Consider the following 25,342-nt stretch of genomic DNA (forward strand, 5'->3'; position numbering starts at 1 on the left):
GAAGCAGCCAAAGCCAAGTGGCCGCCCAGGTCCCAGGCGGCCCCCAGGGCAGCTCTGGGTGTGGCTGGACTGAAGGACCCGAAGCCCCATCCCCAGGGGCCATCATGGGGACTCGTGGGGACCCTGCAGGGCGGGAGGTCGGCTGGGCCACTGAGCCACCAGAGCGGCCGGAGACACGACCAAAATGTCACCTGGTGAAGGGACGCGTCCCACCTCCTCCGTCTCCTCTCCTGTCCTCCCCAAGCCAGGGTGTCCAGTGGGAACAGGACTGTGCCCACCCCCCAGGCGAGGACACAGAGACACTGAAAAGAAGCCCTTTTCATGGGCTGAATTGTGTCCCCCTGACTGACAAGTTCACATGTTGACATCCCAACCCCAGCATCACAAACATGACTGTCTGGAGACAGGGCCTTTAAAGAGGTGATCGGATAACATGAAGTCACATGGGAGAGCCTGACCCCATGTGACCAGGTCCTCAGAAAGAAGAGAGGAGAAAGCGACCCAGACACAGGAGGAGGACACAGGGAGAAAACGTCCGGGCATCCACACGCCAAGGAGAGAGGACAGAACCCAGCCCCGTGACCCCCGACCTTGACTTCTGGCCTCCAGCTCAGTGAGAAAACACTCTTGTGCGGCTCCTCGCCCAGTCGGCGGAGTTCTGTCAGGGCTGACTCATGCGGTCCATGCGGGAGCCGAGAGGAGGGCAAGCCGTCAGAAAGAGCCCAGCCCAGCCCAGGGGCACCTCCCCGAGCCCGGGCCCAGGGGTGGCGCACCTCAGCCTGGCCTCGGGAGCTCGTGTGTGGAGAACACTCCCCCACCTGACGGGGACCTGGGGCGGTAAGGGCCTGTCCCCCCGAGAGAGAGAGAGAGACAGACAGACAGCGACAGAGAAAGAGAGTGAGCGAGGAGACCGGCCTGCACAGGAAGCGAGGGCAGCTTGCGGAGAGAGGACCACGAGGCCAGGGAGTGGGGAAGCTGAGCAGACACTGTAGAGAGAGGACCGTCACGTGGGCCGACACACCAGAAACTCCCAGAGACCCCCCTCTTCCTCCCTGGTGGTCCCCCCTACTCCCCAGACCCGCCTCCCCTCCTCCCAGACCCCCCACTCCTGGCCCTTCTTAGGCCGAGCCCGTGCTGACAGAGGACAGATAAGCAGGCAGACTCGACATCCCAAGAGTGCCTGGCTGATGCCTGCCGGGGTGTAAGTACCTGCACCCCCTCTCCCCTCAGCACCCACCAGGGGCAGGGGTCCTGCCCGGCTTAGGGTCCCCGGGGCATGGAGGGCCCGTCAGCAACGCCGGCTGACATGCTGCCTCCCTCAGGGGCTCCCTCCCTTCCGCAGGTCCTTCCCACTTACTACCCTGCTTCGGCGACCGTCTAGATAACCTGCTGCCCTTGGACCTAACTCAGCTTCTGGAGTTTAAGGAAGGTAAGGCAATGCCAAGCCTTCCTGGGGGTGGAGAGGTATGGGAACAGGAAGCCCAGGAAAGAGAGCGAAGGCCTCGGGGACCACACGTTCAGCATCGCCCGAGCTCTACGAAGACCTGCCTCCAAACACCTGCCCCGGTTGAGGACCATCATCGCTTTCCTCATCCAAAGCTCCAGCTCTGAGGGTCAGTGACCTTCAGGGTGGTGTCTTGGCTGCTGGGAGGGGGCGTCTGGAGGGGGGTGGGTCCCAAGGCTGGAGCCAAGGCTGAGACCCACCTTTGCCCCATGTGTGGGTAGGAGCCTGGGCTGCCACTTTGCTCACACACTGATATGGGGTGCAGGGAAGCTGGTGGAGGGGAGCCGGGTTGGATCTGAGGCCACACCCGTCCACCCCGGGGCCCGCTGCCCCCTGCTCTGGGCCTCCTGCCTCTGCAGAGGCTTCTCGGCCACAGTGAAGGTCGGAGTCACACAGCAATCACTGTCAATACCGCTGTTCTCCGTCTTTGATTGACCAATTCTACAGCTCTTTTGGGAAAGAAAGCCGTTCTCCCTCTGGTATGTAAACCCTCCACCTTTTCTGCGTGTCTCTGAGATGCCTGGGTGCACCTTCCCTCTCAGGGTCCCTTTGATAACCGCAAGGTCTGGAAATCCCCATTCCAAATGAAGGAAGGTGAACTCATCACGTGAATTGCAGGAGACCTCACAAACACACCCTCTTCCGGTTCTGGGAAGTCACATGAGCTGGCGAAGACCAGGGGCTCCTGGTGGACATGCTGGAGACCCATCGAGTGGTTAGAACCACTGAAGACCAGAGTGCCCAACAGGCCCAGGGGGGGCCAGTCCCACCCACAGGCCTCTCCACCTCCTGGCCCACCCGGCCCACCTGGCCCAATGGCCCTCAGGTTCGATAGGTGAAACGCATTCGGTCCACATTGGGGAACCTGGGAGCCTCCTACTGGCCACCACCATGGCCAGTTTCCAAAGCCCGAGTTGAATTTATTCTGCCTGAAAAATCCCCTGCTCCCCTCTGTTAGCTAGGCAGTGTGAGAGATATTAAAAAATGGTATTTAAAACAAAGACTTTTAATTCTGTTAGCTTCCTCTCTCTGCATTTCCAGGTCAGATTTCCCAACTTGCTTCCACTCTTTGGGGAACAACTCTCCCTCCATGTAATTCAAGGATTTACTGTTAACTCCTATGCTGCAGAGAGAGGCTCCCAAGCCCTCCTGTCTCAGGGAGATGGGGCTGGGAACCCCAGGGCTGGGGCTTCCCCTCGGATATCCCGACAATGGTCAGTGGGGCGGTGTGGAGGTGTGAACGCTCCCCTTTGGTCCCCTGCCCCCAGCTGTCCTCCCTTCTAGACTGCTCCGTGGTGCACACTGTCTTCCACGTCCCAGTCCACTCTCCTTGCTCCAGAGCACATACTCCCCACTGCTCCCCTCTACTGCCTGCCCGTACAGGCCCTCAAAGATCTCATTCTGTAATGGACACTTCCCACCCTGTTTGCACAAGGAAGCCATCTGGCTCCTGAATCAGTGACTCCGACCTAAAAACCCATCCCAATATTAGGCAGCTGCTTCCTACCAAGCCGGGCTTTAAGAAAGTCAGGGGTGTTTATACGAGAGCATGATTGGCCATTTGTACTAAAATAAAGAAAAGCCTGCTCACAGTTCCGTGTCTCTGAGCAGGTAGAGTTCTTTCCACGTGACTTAACGAGGAACAGGAAGAAGCGACGGGTCTGCCCAGCCAATGTCCCGGTCGTCACGCGTCTCTGCCCTGAGTGACTCAGGACAAAAGAACAGCGACACCCTAGCATCTGCCGGGCTGACCAGGTCCCAGTTGTCACCAAATGGCCAGGCAGCCCCTAGACCCACCGTCCACCTCCGGCCCACCCCAGCAACCTGTCCTCTGACACCTCTCAGTCCTCCTCACACAGCAAGAAGCAGGATGTGCCATTGGGGCCGTGTCACAGCATCTCTGGCTTCCCCAGCCCTCTTCACCCCCACGAACAAGCACCTCTGAACTGGCCATCAGCGTGGCAGGGTTAGACACTGGGGGGATAAGGTATTCTACTCCTTCCCAGTTATCTGCTGCCTCAATTTAGATTCTAGAAAAGAAAGCGATACTTGTCTAGACATTTAAGTGAATAGCGCCCCCACCCTCCCATTGTATGGTCCCCAAACCGCCTTGCAAATGGAGTACTGTTTATTTTCTCTTTCCATATGAATTTCTCCCATCCTAGGAACCTGTGGTCTCCCTGAGCTTCCCAGCCATTGGAGACCAAATTCGCTGGATTCAGCACCCAGCTCTGCCCCCTCTTTGCTGTGTGACCATGGGCAACCTCTCTGAACCTCAATGTTCTCAACAGTAAAAGGAGGATCACGCACATAAGAACCTCCCTCACTGGCTTGGTAACGTATTTAATCCCTTAAACTAGAGCTGGATGGTAGTAAGTTCCCTGTAAATGATCAGTTCTTCTGCTTTGGTTGTTATCCATAACTGGCATCCAGATGGCCATCCAGAGCAATTGAAGTTCCACATCCATACTCCAGCAGCCATCCCACACCTGCCAGGGATTCCTTAGATGTTTGAGAGCTGACAAGGGGCTGTGCTGAAATCCAGGGCTGCCCAGAGACAGATCTGAGGCCTCAGATCCGTGTGTACGGGATGGGGAGTCACTGCAGCAAACCAGGGCACCGTCCGGACTCTGTGGCGCCCCCTCCTGGCTGCCCGGGTACCGTCCCCACTGTGTGGCGCCCCTTCCCAGCTGCCAGGGCTCCCGGCCAGGGTGACGTGGTACTCACGGAGGTGATGCGCATAGCGGAGATGGAAGACGTCACAGCCGTGCACGTGATGGTACAGGGTCTTCTCAATCAGGTCCTGAGGCTCGTACCCGGTCAGCTCCGTCACCCTAGGGGAGGACGGCAGCTGCCGGTGAGTTATACAGCCCTGAGATTGCCTTTCATTTACACTAATGTCGGTTTTGCCAACCAATCATTTGAAACGGCTTGGTGAAGTTGTTGATGTTGGAAACTAAGTATGATCTTTTTTACAAGAAGGAAGTCTATGAACTCCAGCCTGCTGCAGGACGCCACACTCTTCATGAGCAGGAATGTCCTTCTGAAACTACTAGTTAGAAGAAGGTTTGGGGGCTTTGCTGGTGGCTCAGTGGATAGGAATCTGCCTGCCAAGGTAGGAGACATGGGTTCAATCCCTGGTCCCATGTGGGAAGGTCCCACATGTCTCTGAGAAACTAAGCCTGTGCACTAGAGTTTGAGAGCCGCAAGGACTGAAGCCTGCATGCCTGGAGCCCAAGCCTGTGCACCACAATGAAGACCAGCTCCCACTTCCACAACGAGAGAAAAGCCCATGCAGCAACAAAGACCCAGAGCAGACAAAAATAAAAATAAATAAAATTGTAAAAAAGGAGTTATTTTCTGAAATCTGTGGGATATTTAAGAGTTTCAATAACAGTCTTAAGCAAGCAACTGCAGGAGGTGCTAAAAAAAAAAAAAAAAGATTTGGAATGACTTAAAACTGTATCAAAACTCAGTAGTGGCCACAGGACTGGAAAAGGTCAGTTTTCATTCTAATCCCAAAGAAAGGCAATGCCAAAGAATGCTCAAACTACTGCACAATTGCACTCATTTCACATGCTAGCAAAGTAATGATCAGAATTCTCCAAGCCAGGCTTCAGCAATACGTGAACTGTGAACTTCCAGATGTTCAAGCTGGTTTTAGAAAAGGCAGAGGAACCAGAGATCAAATTGCCAACATCCGCTGGATCATCGAAAAAGCAAGAGAATTCCAGAAAAACATCTATTTCTGCTTTACTGACTATGCCAAAGCCTTTGTGTGGATCACAACAAACTGTGGAAAATTCTGAAAGATATGGGAATACCAGACCACCTGACCTGCCTCTTGAGAAACCTATATGCAGGTTAGGAAGCAACAGTTAGAACTGGACATGGAACAACAGACTGGTTCCAAATAGGAAAAGGAGTACGTCAAGGCTGCATATTGTCACCCTGCTTATTTAACTTATATGCAGAGTACATCATGAGAAACGCTGGGCTGGAAGAAGCACAAGCTGGAATCAAGATTGCTGGGAGAAATATCAATAACCTCAGATATGCAGATGACACCACCCTTATGGCAGAAAGAGAAGAGGAACTAAAGAGCCTCTTGATGAAAGTGAAAGTGGAGAGTGAAAAAGTTGGCTTAAAGCTCAACATTCGGAAAACGAAGATCATGGCATCTGGTCCCATCACTTCATGGCAAATAGAAGCAGAAACAGTGGAAACAGTGTCAGACTTTATTTTTCTGGGCTCCAAAATCACTGCAGATGGTGACTGCAGCCATGAAATTAAAAGACGCTTACTCCTTGGAAGAAAAGTTATGACCAACCTAGATAGCATATTGAAAGCAGAGACATTACTTTGCCAACAAAGGTTCGTCTAGTCAAGGCTATGGTTTTTCCTGTGGTCATGTATGGATGTGAGAGTTGGACTGTGAAGAAGGCTGAGTGCCGAAGAATTGATGCTTTTGAAGTGTGGTGTTGGAGAAGACTCTTGAGAGTCCCTTGGACTGCAAGGAGATCCAACCAGTCCATTCTGAAGGAGATCAGCCCTGGGATTTCTTTGGAAGGAATGATGCTAAAGCTGAAACTCCAGTACTTTGGCCACCTCATGCGAAGTGTTGACTCATTGGAAAAGAGTCTGATGCTGGGAGGGATTGGGGGCAGGAGGAGAAGGGGACGACAGAGGATGAGATGGCTGGATGGCATCACTGACTCGATGGACATGAGTTTGAGTGAACTCTGGGAGTTGGTGATGGACAGGGAGGCCTGGTGTGCTGTGATTCATGGGGTCGCAAAGAGTCGGACACGACTGAGCGACTGAACTGAACTGAAGACTGTATCCATTTTCAGAGTAAAGCTTATCAGAGGATGTTTAACAGTGAACTTGTTGGTACTTCCCTCATGGTCCAGTGGCTAACCACTGCACTCCCAAATGCAAGGGGCCTGGGTTCCATCCGGGGTCAGGGAACTAGATCCCACGTGCCACAACTAAGACCTGGTGCAGCCAAATGGATAAATACATTAATAAATAAATATATATATATATATTTTAAAAAAGAGTGAACTTGTTACTAATATCAGGAGAAGCTGCCAAGGTGAGAAAATGTCCTCTCGCTAGGGCTTTTGGGAAAGAGAACGTTTTAAAAATTACTGTGAATCCTTTAAAAATCCTTGTAGTTAAAATATGCACAACATAAAATTTACCATTTTAACCATATTAAAGGGTACAATTCACAATGACCATCACCACTTCCACTTCCAGAACTTTTCACCACCCAGAACAGAAACTGTATCCATTAAACAACGATTCCCCCCTTCCCCTCCCCAAGTCCCTGGCAATTTCTCTTCTACTTTCTATCTCTGTATTTGTCTACTCTAGAAATTTCATCTAAGAGGAGGGATATAATATTTGACCTTTTGCTTCTGGCTTCTTTTTCACTTAACATGCTTTCACGGTTCATTCCTGCCATAGCATCTATCAGAATGTCATTCCTTTTAATGGTTGTGTAACATTCTACTTTATGTAGACACTACATTTTGTTTATCCTTTCACCTAATGATGGACACTTGGGTTGATTTCACATCTCGCCTATTGCATGTGCAAACCTGTAACCCTCCCGTCCACACTGGACAGTTAACTGGCACAGCTGGTTCCAGGGTGATAATGCTATGATGGGGTGATTCCGATGGATGAGCTATGGGGAATAATGGAGACACTGAGGCCTCTTTATCAATGGAGGACTGTCTTAGAGCCCCCAGAAATAGTAAAACAATATCCCAAACTGTTGTGACTGAAAGCAAGCCTTAAGCTCACCGTGGACATGAAAACACTCTCCTGGTGCTTATACGCCCCTACTTTGTTCCTATTTTCATTCAGCCTCAAGCATACTGATTTCCCACTTTAGCTCTTTGAAGAAGAGTAGTTCCCAGCTCCCACGATGGCATCATCACTAGCACATGCATCGCTCCACTCGCAGGTAAGAACTGCATGTGGCTGTGATATTGACTCCCAGGCCTTGGGCAACTGTGTTGGGAACCACGTCCCAGGAGGAGGTGGCCCCAACATCTTGGTGACAGATATTCAAGAACAGATGAAAGAAGGGGACGAGAGGAGATTCCAAGGGCAGTGAGGCCACGGGGAGAAGTAAGTGGGGACTGAGGGTGGCACGGACTGGGGGCCCTGCTGGCCCGGATCTGAAACGCTAGTTGTAAATTAAATGGGGAAATTTGACCTCACTTTCATTCCCTAACCCGCTCCCCTTTCTGTTGAGCTCTGCATGGGCTTCGGGTCGTAAATCTCTGGGAGCCTCGTATTTCCCTGGAATCATTCACTATTTGGTGTGCACATTTCCATGGTGTTCCTCCAGGGCAGGAAGGAGATGGGGCTCGAGGTGGGTAGAAAGGGAATTTGCACAGGCCAGAGCCTCTCAGGGCCCGGGGGACCTGTCCGAGGGCCACCTAGAACTTCAGGCCCCACCGGAGTCTGCCTCTGTGTGGCAGGAAAATTGAGACGTCTGGCTCCCCCCCACCCAAGAAGAAAACCAGGCATCTCTACCGTGTGGGGATGAAAGAGGCTTCCCAGACCCGTTAGACGTAAAGTTTCAGAACAACGGTCCCGAACGTGTAAATGAATCAGAAACACATGTATTAAGTTTCTCATCAAAGTACACACTGGCTTTAAAAAATTAAAGGGAAGGGAAGGCTTTGGCAGCATGCCTTCTTGGTTTTTTCCAACCCTCTAGTGTCTGAAGACCTGTCAGGGGGATTTGCCAAACCCAAACATCGTCGGGTTCACCCATCCTTAGCAAAAGCACCAGCTACAGTTTCAAAGTGAAATACCACAAAACCCCTATGAACCGAATTTCAGGTTTTGTCGAGTTCAGTTTTCTCTGGGATTATGCTGGGTGGGTGGGTGGGGGGCGGCTGGGCCCCCTCCAACAGGCCCACCACCCTGGCCCTTGTGACTTTAGAGCTACTGGGCTTCAGGCCAACCCCTCTCTGTGGCTTCTGGGGTTTGGATGTAGGAACTGACGTCACACCACCAGGCCATTCTGCTGCCCACCCAGCACTGGGCCGGCTCCTCTGTCTCCCGGCCCAGTGGCCTTTCAACTGCTACAACCACCTGAAGGCCAGAGTGTGAAGAATTTCCCGGCAAATTTCAGACCATCTTAAGGACCTCCTGGGTGGCTGGGGTTCAGAAGCACCTCAAGGCTTTGCTAGACGTTTCCTTGTACTTGGCAAGAAGAGCTTCCTATAGAGACAGGAAGTCTTCCTTGGCATGACCCCCTTGCTTTCAACCCACTCAGGGGCCTGGCCCTCACACCCCAAAGCAGAGGAAAACTCGCATCTGAGGTCCCTTCGGGAGGAAGCTGGCCTCTGAGCTAAGGTCGCACACCCTCTTCCATAAAGCCTTCCCCTTGTCCCTCCCGTGTCAGAGCTGTGTGGATGGAACAGCTCGAGAAGGCCCGAACTCTCTCCTCTGGGGAAACACCCCTCTTTCCTCTTCTAGAGAATTCACTGAGCTTCAGAGGCTTTCCCCAGGATGGCTGAAGAAAAAGTGGGAGACAAAACAAAGGAGAAACCTGTCATATTCTCCCAAATTTCTACAATAATAAACACAGCCAGTGGATTTTCTTGCAGTCCACTTTTTTTTGGTCTTTTTGGCTATGTTTTGCAGAATGCGGGGATATTAGTTTTCTAATTAGGAATCGAATCCACACCCCCTGCATTGGGAGCATGCAATCTTAATCACCGGACCTCCAGGGAAGGAAGTCCCTTTTAGAAGTGGTTCCTAAGTCTAGAGAGAGCTGCTCTGTCACTGTGGGTAGTGCTGTCTACCCCATGCCTGGCTCCTCCCCTGCAGGTGCTCCCATCTTTACTGCAGGGAAACATCCCCGGGCAGCATCGGGCCGGCATCCTTCCCCCAAGGAGTTATGTTTCCTCTTTGGCTTAGAGTTTCTGGGAGCATGATGACGACTTTGTAAGGCCATGCCTTGCCATGCCTCTACCTCCGAGTGGTTCTGAGATGCATTTACGAGTAACTAAACTAATTAATGTCTTCATCTCCCATCCTTAGCCAAGTAAGTTTACTTTTATTCCATGAATGGGTAAAATGATCAAGTTTATGTTATGTATACTTTACTGCAATGTTTTAAAAGTGGAAAAAAGACTTCCCTGGTGGTCCAGTGGTTAAGAATCTGCCTGCCAATGCAGGGGACATGGGTTCGATCCCTGGTTTGGGAAGATCCCACACGTCTCAGGGCTACTAAGCCCGTGCACTACAACTGCTGTAAATTTTAACAAATCTTTTAAAAAAAGAAGTGGAAAAAAATCAATAAATCCTAGCTTCAAGACATACAGGGAAAATGTGCTATACATATGTGTATTTATAACATATATGTGCATGCCTGCTTGCTAAGTCACTTCAGTTGGGTCTGACTCTGCAACCCTATGGACTGTCACCTGCCAGGCTCCTCTGTCCATGGGATTCTCCAGATAAGAATACTACAGTGGGTTGCCATGCCCTCCTCCAGGGGATCTTCCTGATCCAGGGATCGAACCCATATCTCTTATGTCTCCTGCATGGCAGGCAGGATCTTCACCACTATTACCATATGTGCATATATACACTAGTGCCATAAGTGTATATACATATATATTAATTTTTCTCCAAGAAAGCTCAGCTACACACACCAAAAGTCAGGAGTGGGGTCTCTGACCACTTGTTCCTGTCTGTACAGCCGAGGTATCTAAAAGGCCAGGAAGCAAGATGACTCACCTTGCAGGTATATCAGATTTTTTTCCTTTTACAAACACTTCCCATCTACCATCTAGTTTCATCTTTCCTTAACACCCCCGTGGGCAGCCGAGTGAATGAAGAAAATGGAAGCCCAGGGAGTGTCCCCCTCAGGCCTCCCCCTGCCAGCAGGCTCCCCCAGGCCAAGCAAGACAACAGGTCAGTGCCTCTGCCCCGTCCACCTTCCCTCCTCTCTCTGAGAAGAGATTCTCAAATCGCTGGGCTTTGCCCAGTGGCAAACAGTCTGGGGGCTGCAGTGCCCCCTCCCCATCCACTGGAGATGGCCTCCCAGCCCAGGCCCCAAAAGCTGCCTGTGGAGCTGAGCCCACAGCTCTTCCCCAGGCGAAGGCCACCTCTCTGCCTGCTGCCCCGTCCTGTGGTGACCGTCAGAGCCTGGCTTCCCGCCAGCTGGCGCTGAAAGGCCTCCCGCAACACACACCACTCAGAGTGGAAACTTTCTGTTTGTTTTAATGTTCTACCAACTTGATGGAGATATGAGGCAGAATCCTGACATTGCGGGCCTGCAGAAAAGGCTGTTGCCTACAACACGTACTTCCAGTTCAAACTCCAGTGAGATAATGAAAATATAAACAAAAAAACAAGTACCTATAAGCTGGAGAAGCCAGTCACTCCTGAATATTAAGGCTGATACTAATTCTTTCAATTCTTGACTTCTTTTCACTAAATCTCTTTCTAATTCGCATTCTGAGTATGGCTTCCTGCTTGTTACATTTTGGTTTAATAGTGTAGCTTCCAGGGTCCGGTTTCCACCATCAGAATCTTCCGGAACTTTGCTGCAGCAGGTGCCAGACTCACCTGGAATCCAAGAATATCAGCTTCAGGTCGAGGCTGGCCCTGAACATGAACATGTTGCTGTGCAGCTTGATCTCGGTGATGGCGCTGGGCGGCAGCGACTGGCCCACAGCCACCAGCCCCACGATCTGGTAGCACGAGTCGTACAGGGACATGTCCAGCATATACTGCCTGATCTTCAGGTAGCCGCTGCAATGGATGACCTGGGAAAGAGAGGCAGGGTCAGCCTCATACCTTCCTGACTCTGGGCCTGCTTGCCTTCTGGAATGAGCTGGAATATCCCCGAGCCCAGCCTCTACTGAGCCCCGTGGCCAACATGCTGACAGATGCCTGATTCACTGCTTGGAAGAAATGAACTCTGCTTCTTTCTTAGGAGGTAATATCATAATTAAATATAAGGTTTGTCTTATGTAATTGACTATGCTTAGGTAACTCCACAAGAGGGGATTCTAATGTACTGCAAAATGGATTTAGGCATAATTAACAGGCTTCCCCTGTGGCTCAGATGGTAAAGAATCCACCTGCAATGCAGAAGACCCAGGTTTGATCCCCGGGTCAGGAAGATCTCCTGGAGAAGGAAATGGCAACTCACTCCAGTATTCTCACCTGGAGAAGTCCATGAACAGAGGAGCCTGGCAGACTACAGTCCATGGAGTTGCAGAGTCAGACACGACTGAGTGTCTAGCACTTTCACTTTAACTCAGGGCCAAGTTGCAATTAGATGGCACACAAAGACATTTTGGGAAGCTATGGTTTCTCCAATAGTTATGTCTGGATGTGAGAGTTGGACTATAAAGAAAGCTAAGCGCCAAAGAATTGATGCTTTTGAACTGTGGTGTTGGAGAAGACTCTTGGGAGTCCCTTGGACTGCAAGGAGATCCAACCAGTCCATACTAAAGGAAATCAGTCCTGAATATTATTGGAAGGACTGATGCTGAAGCTGAAGTTCCAATACTTTGACCACCTGATGAGAACTGACTCATCAGAAAAGATCCTGATTCTGGGAAAGACTGAAGGCGGGAGGAGAAGGGGATGACAGAGAACCAGATGGTTGGATGGCATCACTGACTTGATGGACATGAGTTTGAGCAAGCTCTGGGAGTTGGTGATAGACAGGGAAGCCTGGTATACTGTAGTCCATGGGGTTGCAAAGAGTTGGACATAACTTAGCAACTGAACTGAACTTTTTGTTCCATAATGTTTATTTTAGTAATGATTCTTATGCTTATCACCCCCTGATGAGGATGAACTTGGCAACTGTTAACTTGACATTGATATCATTTGACAAACTATATCACTCCAGTAAATGAAGAATTCTTTCAGTGCAAAAAGTCCTCATTTTAAATTGTACCTTATTTATTTTTTGGAAATATTTATTTATTTGGCTGTGCTGGGTCTTAGTTGTGGAATGTCGGTTTAGTTGCCCCACAGTGTGTGAGATCTTAGTTTCCTGACCAGGAATCAAACCTGCATCTCCTGTCCTGGAAGATGGATTCTTAACTACTGGACCATCAAGGAAGTCCCTATTTACCTTATTTATAATTTAAGATTTTATCTACTGGTAATAAGCAAAAAAAGATGGTTGTTTCTTGGAAGAAAAGCTATGATAAACCTAGGCAGCATATTAAAAACCAGAGACACCACTTTGCTGACAAAGGTCCATATAGTCAAAGCTATAGTTTTTCCAGTAGTCATGTAGGGACTTCCCTGGTGGCTCAGATGGTAAAGCGTCTGTCTACAATGTGGGAGACCCAGGTTCGACCCCTGGGTTGGGAAGATCCCTTGGAGAAGGAAATGGCAATCCACTCCAGTACTATTGCCTGGAAAATCCCATGAACAGAGGAGCCTGGTAGGCTACAGTCCATGGGGTTGCAAAGAGTTGGACACGACTGAACGACTTCAAGTTCACGTACATGTAGGGATGTGAGAGTTGGATCATAAAGAAGGTTGAGTGCCAAGAATTGATGCTTCAGAACTGTGGTGCTGGAGAAGACTCTTGAGAGTCCCTTGGACAGCAAGGAGATCAAACCAGTCAATCCGAAAGGAAATCAACACCAAGTATTCATTGGAAGGACTGATACTGAAGCTGAAGTTCCAATACTTTGGGCACCTGATGCGAACAGTCAAGTCACTGGAAAAGACTCTGATGCTTGGAAAGATAGAGGGCAGGAGGAGAAGGGTGTGACAGAGGAAGACGGTCGGATGGCATCACCAACTCAATGGACATGAGTTTGAGCAAACTTCGGGAGATAATGAAGGACAGGGAGGCCTGGCGTGCTGCAGTCCATGGGGTCACAGAGAGTCAGACATGACTGAGCGACTGCACAACAACAACAATAAGCAAAAATTCAGAGTGGCTATAGAGAAACCCTTCTATTAACATCTGATCTAGCCAAGAACCGTATACAAGCAAGTGTTTGTAGAGTGGCAGATGTCAAACTGAAACATGCGCACAGCTTTAAACCTCAATATTGGAAGCATTTACGTAAGTTACAGTCAGTAAAATCTTGAAAGGCTCAAGATCATCCTAACAGTAGTGATGAGCAGCTAAAATATTCTCTTTTCAAAAACTTTCCTCCAGTATTCCCAAATGCACTCAGTCTTTGGAGCTGGAACAAACCTTACCCATGAAACCTATTCTCCCATTTTACTGATGAGGAAATTGAGGACAAGGTGGGTGATGGGTTTTACTTAAGATGAGCCAGTCAGATGGGTAAGAAGAGTCAGAAACAACTCAGGACCCAAGTCTCCAGAAGAATAGCTACTATGTGTAGGGCAGTGCTGGAGGCTCCCATCTCTGAGGCTGGGGTGCTGGGACAGCAGATATGAAACTCATTGCCCAGATTATGAAATAAGCTTGAGGTGAAGGTCAAAGGGAGGAGCTAGGAGTGAGGCTCAAAGGAGGGGGCTGAGGAGAGGCTGGGGAAAGGCAGACCCTGAGATGGAGAGGAAGGGAGAAGGGTATTCCAGAAAGAGAGGACAAAGGCACAAAACCATCCCCTCTCTTTTCACTTCACCCCTCCCTCCTTTTATACAAATTCTCCTGCAAAAAGGGATAGTTTTTCCCTCCTTTCTGAAGGGATAGTTAGGGCGTTTGGGATGACATGTACATACTGCCATATTTAAAATGGATAATCAATAAGGTCCTACTGTACAACACAGGGAATTCTGCTCAACGTCATGTGGCAGCCTGGATGGGAGGGGAATCTGGGGGAAAAGGGATACATGTATACGAATGGCTGAATCAATTCACTGGTTCACCTGAAACTATCTTAACATTGTTAACTGGCTACACCCCGATACAAAGTGAAAAACCTGAAAAAATAAAAAGGCTCCTGTCCACCTTTCGCTCCAGAGTGATGGGCTTAGGATCCTTTTCTCTGCGGCAGGACAAAGTCTAGATGTGGCTACTCTAGAGGGACTGCCCTGTGTGCAGAGTAGAACCTGCAGGTGCCAAAGCCAAATATTACCCTTAGCTCCATGTATTCCTGGTCTTAGACAATGCAATCCAGCCTGCCTGGGATGTCCTTGTAAAATGCCAGCTTTCGCATTTGCTACGAGTGGTGTCCCTAGAAAGTTCTACATTAGGCGGTATAGAACGCTTAGGTCCCCCCACCTGCCTGTCTGCAGATATTCCTGAATGTGAAGCAAAACACAGAGCACAGTGAAGACCCGCCACCGCCCCCTCTCTACCTGTGAGCCCCGAGGCTGGGTACCTTGTATCCACTGCATGTCAAGCCAGCGTTTCTTTTCGCCAAGACACACTTCATTCGAAGAAAGAATGACCTCTCGATCTCATACTCTGAAAGCAGGCAGGAGGTTAGATTGGCAAACTGTCCCACAATGTTTTCCCTGACTTCATCCCCAGGCTCTCAATAAACCCTCAGGGCCGGATCCAGCATCTAGAGTCCTCCGCTCAGGGCCGCCCAGACCCCCAGCCAGAGCACTTTTGCTGGTGACCAGGAAAAGTCCCTTGGACTGCAAGGAGATCCAACCAGTCCATTCTAATGGAGATCAGTCCTGGATGTTCTTTGGAAGGAATGATGCTAAAGCTGAAACTCCAGTACTTTGGCCACCTCATGCGAAGAGTTGACGCATTGGAAAAGACTCTGATGCTGGGAGGGATTGGAGGCAGGAGGCTGGATGGCATCACCGACTCAATGGACATGAGCCTAAGTGAACTCTGGGAGTTGGTGATAGACAAGGAGGCCTGGCATGCTGTGACTCATGGGGTCGCAAAGAGTCGGACACAACTGAGCGACTGAACTGAACTGAGGCCCTGGTTGGTGGCTCAGAAGGTAAAGAATCCACCTGCAATGCGGGAGAACCAGGTTCAATCCCTGGGTTGGGAGGATCCCTTGGAGAAGGGATCCTGCCTGGAGAATTCCATGGACAGAGGAACCTGGCAGGTTACACAGTCCATGGGGTCGTAAACAGTCGGACACGACTGAGAGACTAACACTTTCACTATCAGGCCTCCAGTGGGTTGAGGAGACTAGCCTGGCCCTGTGTGGCTTCCATGTGCTCCGGAAACATGGCCATCCCAAGAACCTCGGAAACACCAGCCTGGGGCCAAGGTGAGAACCTCTGTGTAGGGACCCTGCCCAGCTCAACCTGCCTGTGGTCCCTGTGGCAGCCATGGAGAGGCCTGGTGCCCAGAGAATTGCCTTGGCCAGCCCCGGGCTGGTGCTGTGCCTGCCTGGTAGCTTAGAAGCATCTGACTTCCCGCATCTGACCAGGACTCAGAAGTGCAGGCTTTTCTTTGGCAGAGGGAGCCAGCCCCAGGGTGCCTCCCACCAGTGTGCCCATGACCATGGGCACCAGGACTGCCCAGCCACATGGGACTGGGCACACGGCCCAGTGAACCCACTGGGCCTGATCAAAGCGTTCTCCCTGAGTTACAGCACTGGGTGGACCCCGCTCCCCACCCACTCCTTCTCTGGCTGCCCAAGCCTTTCCTTCATTCCCTTCCAAGCCCTCACACACAAATCTCCACCTTACTATTACAAATGCAGACATCCCCCAAGAAAACGGGCTTCCCATGTGGCTCAGTGGCAAAGAATCCACCTGCCAACGCAGGAGACTTGAGTTCAATCCCTGTGTTGGGAAGATCTCTTGGAGAAGGAAATGGCTACCCACTCTAGGATTCTTGCCTGGGAAATCCCATGGATGCAGGAGCCTGGCGGGCTACAGTCCATGGGGGTCTCACAGTCGGATACGACTGAGGTGACTAAACAACCTGAGGAAACACCCTCCGCCTTACTGAGCGGACATCAGCTCTCTGGGCACGGACGGTAGAGCGTCCTCGCCCCGGGTGAGAGCGAGGTCAGTCCACTCTAAATAAACAGCCATTTGGTGGTGGTTAATAAATTAATTTTTAAAGAAAGGTCACCACGGGGAATGGAATGCCTTGTGCCCCTCCCAGTCGCCTCAGAGGCCCCGACTCCCCCAGTGGGTGGGGCTTTCACGTTTACCCATAATTCCTCCACCCAGGCTGGGGCCGGGGAGCTTCCCTTTAACATGGCGGCCAGTCTGTCACGTTTCCATGCTCAGGTCTAAAAAACATCACCCCCGGAAATTATACAGTTTGGGGGAGAGCCCCACGTCTCACACCATTACCATAAAACAATGAGGTCAGTTCAGACCCCCAAAAATAACTCTGAAGATGAGAAATCGGGGAGAAAACTAACCGCTTGTGAACCTCAAAGCCTGAACACTCGATTGGCTGTGGAAATGAGTCCCACACAGACCCCACCTCTCCCAGACCCCCTCCTACTGTGTTGTTGGCTCACCTCAGACGTGAACCCCACGGGGAAACTGGATGTGTCTCGCCATAATCCCAACTCTCATTTACTGTCATTGTCCAAACACTTTTTAAAGGCATGGAAGGTAAAATGAAACCAGAGCTAATAGCGGAAAGCCCACTCCCTGCAATCAACTCACTGTAATTTTTAAAACAATAACACATCCAATATCTTGTAAAAGCCTGTTGTGAAAAAGAATCTGACAAAGAATATATATAAAAGCGTTATCACTTTGCTGTCACCTGAAACTTAACATTGTGAGCCCCTATACTTCAATTAAAACAAACACACACAACATAACGTTCTGAGGGATTCTCTTAAGATTCCAGTGGTCATTGTCCAACTTTAAACAACCGCACAGGGAAAGCACTAGATTCAGCAGCAGCGTGCTCTTCTAGCTCTCATTTTGTTAGAAATTACTTCTTTAGAGTCGTATTCCTGTTCATTTATGCAGCCAGACCATTTCCAAGGACTTAAGCACCAGAGGTCACAGCTACAATTAAGGCCCCATCTCATCTCAGAAACCAGCTTACCAGTGTCCATGCTTGGTGGACTCATGGTGACTATTTCTGGGGCTAAAACAGGAGGGCCGCAGAGCTGGATCTGCAAGCGGTTTTAAAACTGAGAGTGCTGGTCTGTGTTCTCTCCTAGCCTTAGAAGGACCCATCCCAGGAAGAAGCAGTAAGAATGGAATCCATTTTCTTTCCCCCTGTAGCTGGCTACCCCATTCTCATCACATTTGACACTTCTTCTTTGGCATTTTATCTCACTGTGGAATTTTGGCCGAGTTGGAATTCCATAGCCCAAAGCAGACAAGTGACATATTGGTCAGCATACTGGTTGATCTCATTAGACCATGGGAAGGAATTACAAGGCCAGGCCCTTGTATTAAGTCTTTCTGTGTCTTCCTAGCATGTGTAGCAGTTGTAAATTAAGGAGTCTTTTGTGTGAAGACTGGTTCCACATTGTCCATGGAACAGCCATGCCACATCTAGTCTAAGGGTGCTTATCACAGTGGGCTATAAATGTGCTACTTTATTAACACATAAAATAACAAGATCCTGCAACAGAATCACAACTCCTGCAATTTCAAAGCAGTGGTGAGCATAACCAATATGTTTAAATACCTGCAACAACTATAACATGAAGTGAAAATACCTATGATTTCTGTTGTAGTCAAAGCCACAGGTATTAGTGATAGTAAGATGGCTTGCTGTCTACAGTCTACAGGCAAAGGAAACGCTAGATCTCAACTAAATAGGGAATAGATGTACTTATCTCATGCAATTTCATGGTCTCCCCTAGTTTTATCCTCAGACCCTGTGGTTAAGAAGCCCAGATCTAGACCTGGGTTGTTGGCTTTCTAAACCAGGAGCACCTTAGGGGGGAAGGTTTGGACCACTTTTCTCTGTCTCCTGCTCTGCACCTCTCACAGTCTCCAGCACATGAAAGGAGATCAGCAGTATTGCTTTAAAGGACAGAGGCATAAGAGCAAACCCCTATTCCGTGGACACTGCATGTTTGCTGGAGGGACCCTGGATGGGCAGTGTGGGAAACAGAGCCCTTAGGTCATAACAAAGAGCATCGTCTGGAGTTCATTCTGGTTTCTTTTCGTCCGAAGGAAATACCTTGGAGCAAATGATGGTGAAGAGGCTGGTGGGCTGCCAGGACAGCAGTCATCTCATCATGGTCCGAAGGATGGATATACTCATAAATGCTGTTGCCTGTGAGCTCCACCTGCCATGGAAAGGAAAGGGGGAAGGGTCAGGAATCTTCTCTAGGACTTTGGGGAGGTGGGGAGGGAGGAGGTGAAGTTGTATCACAGGTGTGCACCCTCCAGGGGGAAGCAGGACCTTGTTCTCAGCTTACAACCCACGCCCTCCCCACCCCCGACCCCGACAGAAACGTTTGCCTTTTTTCAGTCAGCACTCAACTGTCTCCCAAAAGGGCCAGGAGAGTCCCAAGCAGGAGGAAGTAGAATGAAGGATGGAAAAGGTGCACCATGGATCGAGGGACCCTCCCAGTCTGGGCAGCATCCTTCACACGGGAGGTACCTTAAATCAGACTGAAGGGGCTTCCCTGGTGCTCCAGAGGTTAAGAAACTGTTTGCCAAAGCGGGGGACACAGCTTTGATCCCTGGTCTGGGAAGATCCCACATGCCTCAGAGCAACTAAGCCCACGACTACCGGCGGGTGCTCTGGAGCCTGTTCTCCACAGGAAGAGAAGCTACTGCAGCAAGAAGCCTGCACATAGCAATGAAGACCCAGCACAACCAGAAATAAATAAAATAAGTAAAATAAATAAATAAATCTTGGAAAAAAAAAAAAAGAAAAATCAGACCGGAGCCACGCGCATCCTTGACCTGCTGCCCTCGGGAATAGGTAGCCAGGAGACGCCCAGAGCAGACAGCTCCTGACCTCAGGGGCTGAGAGGAGAAACCTGGGGGCTCCCTTTGATTAAGGACAACTCTCCCCAACAGGGTCCTTCCCCTGGGACCACCGCCAGGCCTCCTTCACATGGCCAGAAATGCGTCTGGTCCAGGATCACTGTGTTAACCCCATGGTTCCCACTTGTGGGTGCTGCTGGTTGGCTGAGTGACCTCTGGGAGGGGGTGGACCACTCCAGTGAGCCACGTGACCTGAGGGCTGCTCCCCTGATATTCACACACCACCTACTTCCAGACACACCCCAGGGAGGAGCCCACGCAGGCCTGGAGGCCATGTCCCTGCTGGATCAGACTCGGCTTTTTGCATTTAGGCATGGGCCTCCCCAGGAGAGTACCACAGTCACTGTCTTTCCACAGAGGTCCCTGTAGATGACTCACAGATCCTAACCTTGAGAACTTCTGGATTGTTCTCCCGAACACAAGTGTCACGTTAGGGGATGACAGAGATCCTCAGGACCTGGGCCCGCTCTCCCATCGGAAGATGGGCCGTAGTATAGAATGTTCCAAAAGCTACCACCTTTTGGAGCAGTGGTGGTGGATCCTCTTTCAGAGATCGACAGTGCAGGCCAGGTTAGCGAATCAACGCACCTGGTATCTATCAGTCAGGGCCCCTGGGGCGGTGGTGGTACTTCTACAGCCAGTGGGAGCCCCACAGCCCAGTGCGGGAAGATGCAGAGAGGTGAGGAACTAACTGCCTTTGGGTGGCACGGAACCTTAGGTGGGTCTGAGGAACCTTCTTGGCCCTGCCCCCAGGGGAGAGGGCGCCATCTGACAGCAAAGGCAGGCCTGTCCCAACCACCCCTTCATGGCTGAGAGCAGAGACCTTCTGAAAAGGGGAGCCCCGACGGCGCCCCCTTGTGCAGCCCCAGCAAGTGGTTTAAAGGAGACGTTCTCCCGGGAGCTACCGTTCCAAACCAGGGTCAAGGCCATCATCAAACTAGGGGGGCACCAGAGAGGGGAAGGGGTTCAACCGACTCTTCCCACCCACTTTCTCCAACGTGTTGAGATGTTTAAGAGTTGTCTTTTTATTCAGAACAAATTATGTTTCTGGTCCGCTAAGTAATCTTGGTCCCTAAAAAAATGGTTTTCTCAGTTCTACTTTCTGTATTATTCATGGAATGTTTTCCCCAACATTATAAAGACCAATAGAGAGAATATGCTAACAGAAAGCCTCCCTCTCTACCTCCCCAACCTGGCACTTTCCTGATGACCCAAATGGATATTTGCCTATGTAGAAAGTTACTCTGTCAGGGCCTTCCCTGGTGGGCCAGTGGCTAAGGACCCTGAGCTCCCAGTGCAGGGGGCCTGGGTTCAATTTCCTGATGGGGAGCTAGATCCCACATGCTTCAACTAAAGATCCTGCATGCCGCAACTAAGACCCAACACAGCCACAGATATTTTAAAAAAAGACAAGAACCTACTCTGTGCCAAGTTTTATTTTTAAAAAGTTAGTACATGACTTCATTAAAAATAAAAGAGTAAAAATGAAATATCCTTCTTTTAAGTCAGTCCTGTTAATCTTTTAAAAGTTTAAACAAACCAGCAACACTCAAGTCAGCTGTTTCCTAAGGGCAGCCCTAGAGATTCTGTCAGGTGGGGAATAATGGAGGCTAATCAATAAGAAAGCTATTTTTTTCTTTAAAGGATTCACAATTCCAGTGGCTTATTTTTAAAAATGAAAAAATAAATAGCGTGTGTGTGTGTGTGTGTGTGTGTGTGTGTGTTAGCCTATCATTTCTCCCTTAACCCGGGTTTTTAGAGAAAAATGACAACTCTGGTTTGCTTGGAGTTTGCTTTTAGAAAAAGTAACTGATGTCTTTGTAGAGAAACATCTTCATACATTTGCAAAAGGACTTGCATCTGGGCTCACAGGGATTTGATTTGTGTTTTAATCCCCAAAGTAGCTTCATCTGTTCCCAAAGAGCCTGTTCTCATCACATGCCTTTGGAGAATGAGAATAGTGCAGTCCATGAATGAAAAAGCTTGGTTTTCTGTACACTCAGGTTCGTGATAAACCTCTAAGGCTGTCTAGGAAGTAAAACAGTCTTCAAATCACGGAAATGTTTTTAAAGAACAAATTTGGGAATGATAAAACAGTGCTGACCTTGACTCAAAATTATGGTTGACATGGTGTTTCCTGTATTGAGATATCTATTCGTGCTTTTGAATGTTGAAAGAAATGTGACTACCTCACCAGAAAAAAAAAGAAAATTATGGTTGTCTCTATAAAACTCCCAGCTCTCATACATCAACCTTATTAAAACAGACCCTCAATGTGATATTTTAGTATTTGTAAAACCCAGCTAACTACAAAATGAATTGCTTTCCTTCTAAGAGCTTTTTTATGTTTTGCTGAATAGCTTTTCTTCCTGCCAAGAGAACTGCATATGATAAATACAGCTCTAAATGGATATATTCTGGGTCGGAGGGGAAACTCACCCAGTACTCTGGAAATACACATTGCTCTGCTTTGGGTGTTTTGCTGACTATGGTAAATTAAGCATTTTAAAATAAAATGGTTTGGGTTTCAGAGTTCAAGTTATGTCAACAAACATTAAACGCTGTTCTTTCTCTTTATTTCAAAAGTGAAAGGATTAAGTCTTATGGCTCCAAACAACACCATGGTTATTTTTACAGTTGTGCTTCCGGCCACACTCTCAAATATTACATTTTCCTTTATGTAGCTCGTGAACGGCTATTTCATACATATTTATATTATGTGAGAATGCATGTTAGGTACCTAGATGTTACATACCATATGCAACTTTGGTAAGGAAATTTAAACCTCAAGAATACTTTAAAATGTTTGAAGAAATACACAGCATGTATGCAAGGCTTTTTTCCTGCTTCAAATGTAAGTTAATTAATCAAAAAACCGTGAAACTAAATCATTTAATAAACTTGGCGGATAAGGAGTGCTTCCTCAACTCTACCTCTTCCAAGCAGATATAAGTTTGTCTTCACGAATTACTTTGGATTATGAGTGTGGCATATACCAAATAGAATTTCAAGTCGAAGCCTGACTTTTTCCCCCCAACACTTGAATTATGGGCTGAGGAGATAATTTGAATTTGGGGGTCCTCTCTGTCATTTTTTTGGTACCAAAGTCTGAAAGCAAGGATGGCCACATTTACTAATTGAAAAGCAAAAATAAATGAATAAACTCTGCCAAATGAAGTAGACTTACTCCAATATGTGCTTTTAAAAAAGTTTAATAAAGGGCTTTGAACTGGGATGGGTTTATTAACACATAAAGAATCATTTTTATACTCTCAGATAATTCAGTTATTTAGATAGTGTAGATTAAAAAAAACAAAACACTTTGCTACGAATTATCACACAATTATGGCAAACCTAGGAGTTTATATTTCCTAGGAGCTGCTAACATAGATTTTAACCCCCAAATTAAGGTGAAAGAGTCATTACTTAAAGAAAAATTATTATTGAGAGTAACTGAAACTTCTGGGAACACAGAGGGCATAGTGTAAATATAAGCTATTATCACCCTTATTCATCAGAAAACCTTTTTAAAAGGTTACTCTTGACTAGTGGGTAAAATTTTATCAACACTTTTATCTCTGGTGATTTAAAAAATCTTGAGGCCTATTTTAAGTTTTCACGTTTGATATATTTGTCTGAGTTGTTACCACTAATAAAAATAATCCAAAAGGTGCAAACATTTTTTTAAAGAGAAGTTGGGTGTTTGACATTATTTTCAATACCTTATTTTACTATTTAAGAAGACATAAAAAAATACACTTTGTGATTCGGCCTAGGTTTCCTTCTGCAGAGTTAATCGTGAACAGGAGGTAGATTTGAGGGGAAAGTTTGTTGTTGCTTATTTAAACAGTTCACCATGAAACACTCCCCAGACGTCGCCGGGAAAGTGTTTTTGTAGCTGGAGGCTGACACTGGGATAGTCCCGCCAGGAGATCAGAAAAAAATCAGCCAGGCTCAGAGACGGTCAGTTTGACTTACTTGAAATGGACACTTCTCTGGGCAACATACAGACAAAAGGCATCTCTACAGCTTTCTTGGAAAATGGTAGCGTGTAACTCCCTCCCCTTTCAAAATTATGATATACAAACTTTTATGTCTGCGTTATGACTGAGAGGAAATATAGTTTAAATTGTGATTCTGATTAGATTTCCATTTGTGGCGTTTATCATGAACACGAGCTGTATATGTTACCTAGCCAGTATTTTGGTCATTTTTAATTATCGTGTTCAAAAACAATCATTTTTATTTCCCATATGAAAAGAGAAAAATGACAGAAGGATATAGGATGCCAGACAGAACAGCCTGATGGGATGAACTGGAATGCCCTGGTATGTACACTGGTAGAGCCTTTTGATGTGTCAGGACATTTCCCATGACTAAGTATCCCTAATATGTGCCCACCAAAGGATGCTAATTGAAGTGCAGTTCTAGCTGTGATACTGCTTGGCTTTGTGTAGCTCCCTATAGTTTATAAATCACACAAGATGGGCCTTTGGTATGATTTTCACCGTGATTCTAAAGAAGCGGTACAGTAGGCGTTGCTTTCTTATTTAAATTATGGTTCAGAGAGATTAACTGCCAACCCTTATCAGACAATGAAAACCATACAACTAAATGCATTTCCTTTTTTGCTTTGGCTGCTAGGGAGCTCAGATCTGAATTTAATGTTCAGTTAAAGTGATTCTAACCAGTTTAAAGTATATTTGGCCAATCATTTTAAAAGTATGTGAAATGGGTGGGGGTGGGAAGGAGGTTCAAGGGGGAGGTGACGTGTACACTTATGGCTGATTCACGTTATATGGCAAAAATCAGCACAACACTGTAAAGCAATTATTCTCCAATTAAAAATAAATTTTTAAAAAGTATGCGAAACGTTTTGTCTTGTTTGTGACATTATTATAAGGCTAATCAAAAGTTATTGTAAGTTACATTTAAAAAGTTAAGAAATCTGAAAAAAAAAAAAAGAAATCTGATCAAGGGCACTCAGCCACAGATCAAGTCAGGAGTAGAAACCAGGCTGGGTCCAACTAAAGGGTCTTAAATAATTCTAACCATTCAGAGATTAATAAGGTGAAAATTCAGAGAATAACAACCCTAGAAAAGATAAAAAGAGAAAACTTCATATTTCCGATAGTGTTTCCCATTCTACCAGTACACTAATCCCATGAGTCACATAGGTCAAAGAGTCAAAAACCTTATTAAATCTTATCTGGGAGGCCTGGTATCATAAAAGAAGAGAAGAGGAAGAGAACAGAAAATACTGGACAATTTTAATATGTGATTCATTTTAGAAGACTCTGCAGAAGAAATATACAGGCACAGAAACCCCCTTGGACCTGGCTAAGGATGTACATCCACTGGGAAAGAAGGCTGTAAACAAATGGAAAGTTTAAGAAACATCTTGGCAGAAGAAAAAAAAAGAATATACCAGATGCAGGTTTCCAAATTGGTAATTCTGTTTTTCAATGAGAAAACTCAAGCCACTTTAATTGGCATGTTTTACTTTGGCTTAACTACAGGAGGAGAGTGGTGCAACACAGATTATTCATCTGCCTCCTGGGAGCCTATTTCCTGTATCTAATTAATTCTGGTGTGTCTTCAGTTGTAATGAAAAAAAGCACTCCGATCACTCACAATGTAAAGAAATATTTAGCCCCTACATGTATTAAACAGTGTGACTCTTAGAACCATGATCCAGGCTTGTTAAATCAGAAATGTGAATGGGCAACCATCAGTAGACTCCCCCGCAATCCAGACTGGCCACAGCCCAGAAAGCAGCCAAATCCTCCACCAAACCCTTGGCTTGACAGGGATAGATAAAACCGAGTGCCCCTCTCTCCTCTAGGGAATGACCTCCTTTTTAGAAGATGGCTCCAGGAAAATCGGTAATATTCAAATGTTCTAAAGAAACCAGGACCTTGCTGTGCAAAAAAACAGTAGTAAACTGAGTTTTATGAGTTTCTATCACAAGCATAT

The 25,342-nt window shown here is 47.8% G+C and overlaps 1 protein-coding gene across 1 annotated transcript in view; it reads right to left on the minus strand.

Moving 5' to 3' along the window:
- SIM2 (SIM bHLH transcription factor 2) overlaps nucleotides 1-25,342 on the minus strand; it is a 50,838-nt gene that overhangs the window by 13,282 nt on the left and 12,214 nt on the right. The window contains exons 4-7 of the mRNA XM_070388775.1: nucleotides 18,549-18,657; nucleotides 14,833-14,918; nucleotides 11,120-11,319; nucleotides 4,232-4,338 (exon numbers count right to left, since the gene is read on the minus strand). Coding sequence (XP_070244876.1) covers nucleotides 4,232-4,338; nucleotides 11,120-11,319; nucleotides 14,833-14,918; nucleotides 18,549-18,657 — 502 coding nt within the window. The remainder of the gene's footprint in view (nucleotides 1-4,231; nucleotides 4,339-11,119; nucleotides 11,320-14,832; nucleotides 14,919-18,548; nucleotides 18,658-25,342) is intronic.

The sequence above is a fragment of the Bos mutus genome, chromosome 1 (genome assembly GCF_027580195.1).
Source record: "Bos mutus isolate GX-2022 chromosome 1, NWIPB_WYAK_1.1, whole genome shotgun sequence".
In the NCBI taxonomy this organism is placed as follows: Eukaryota; Metazoa; Chordata; class Mammalia; order Artiodactyla; family Bovidae; genus Bos; species Bos mutus.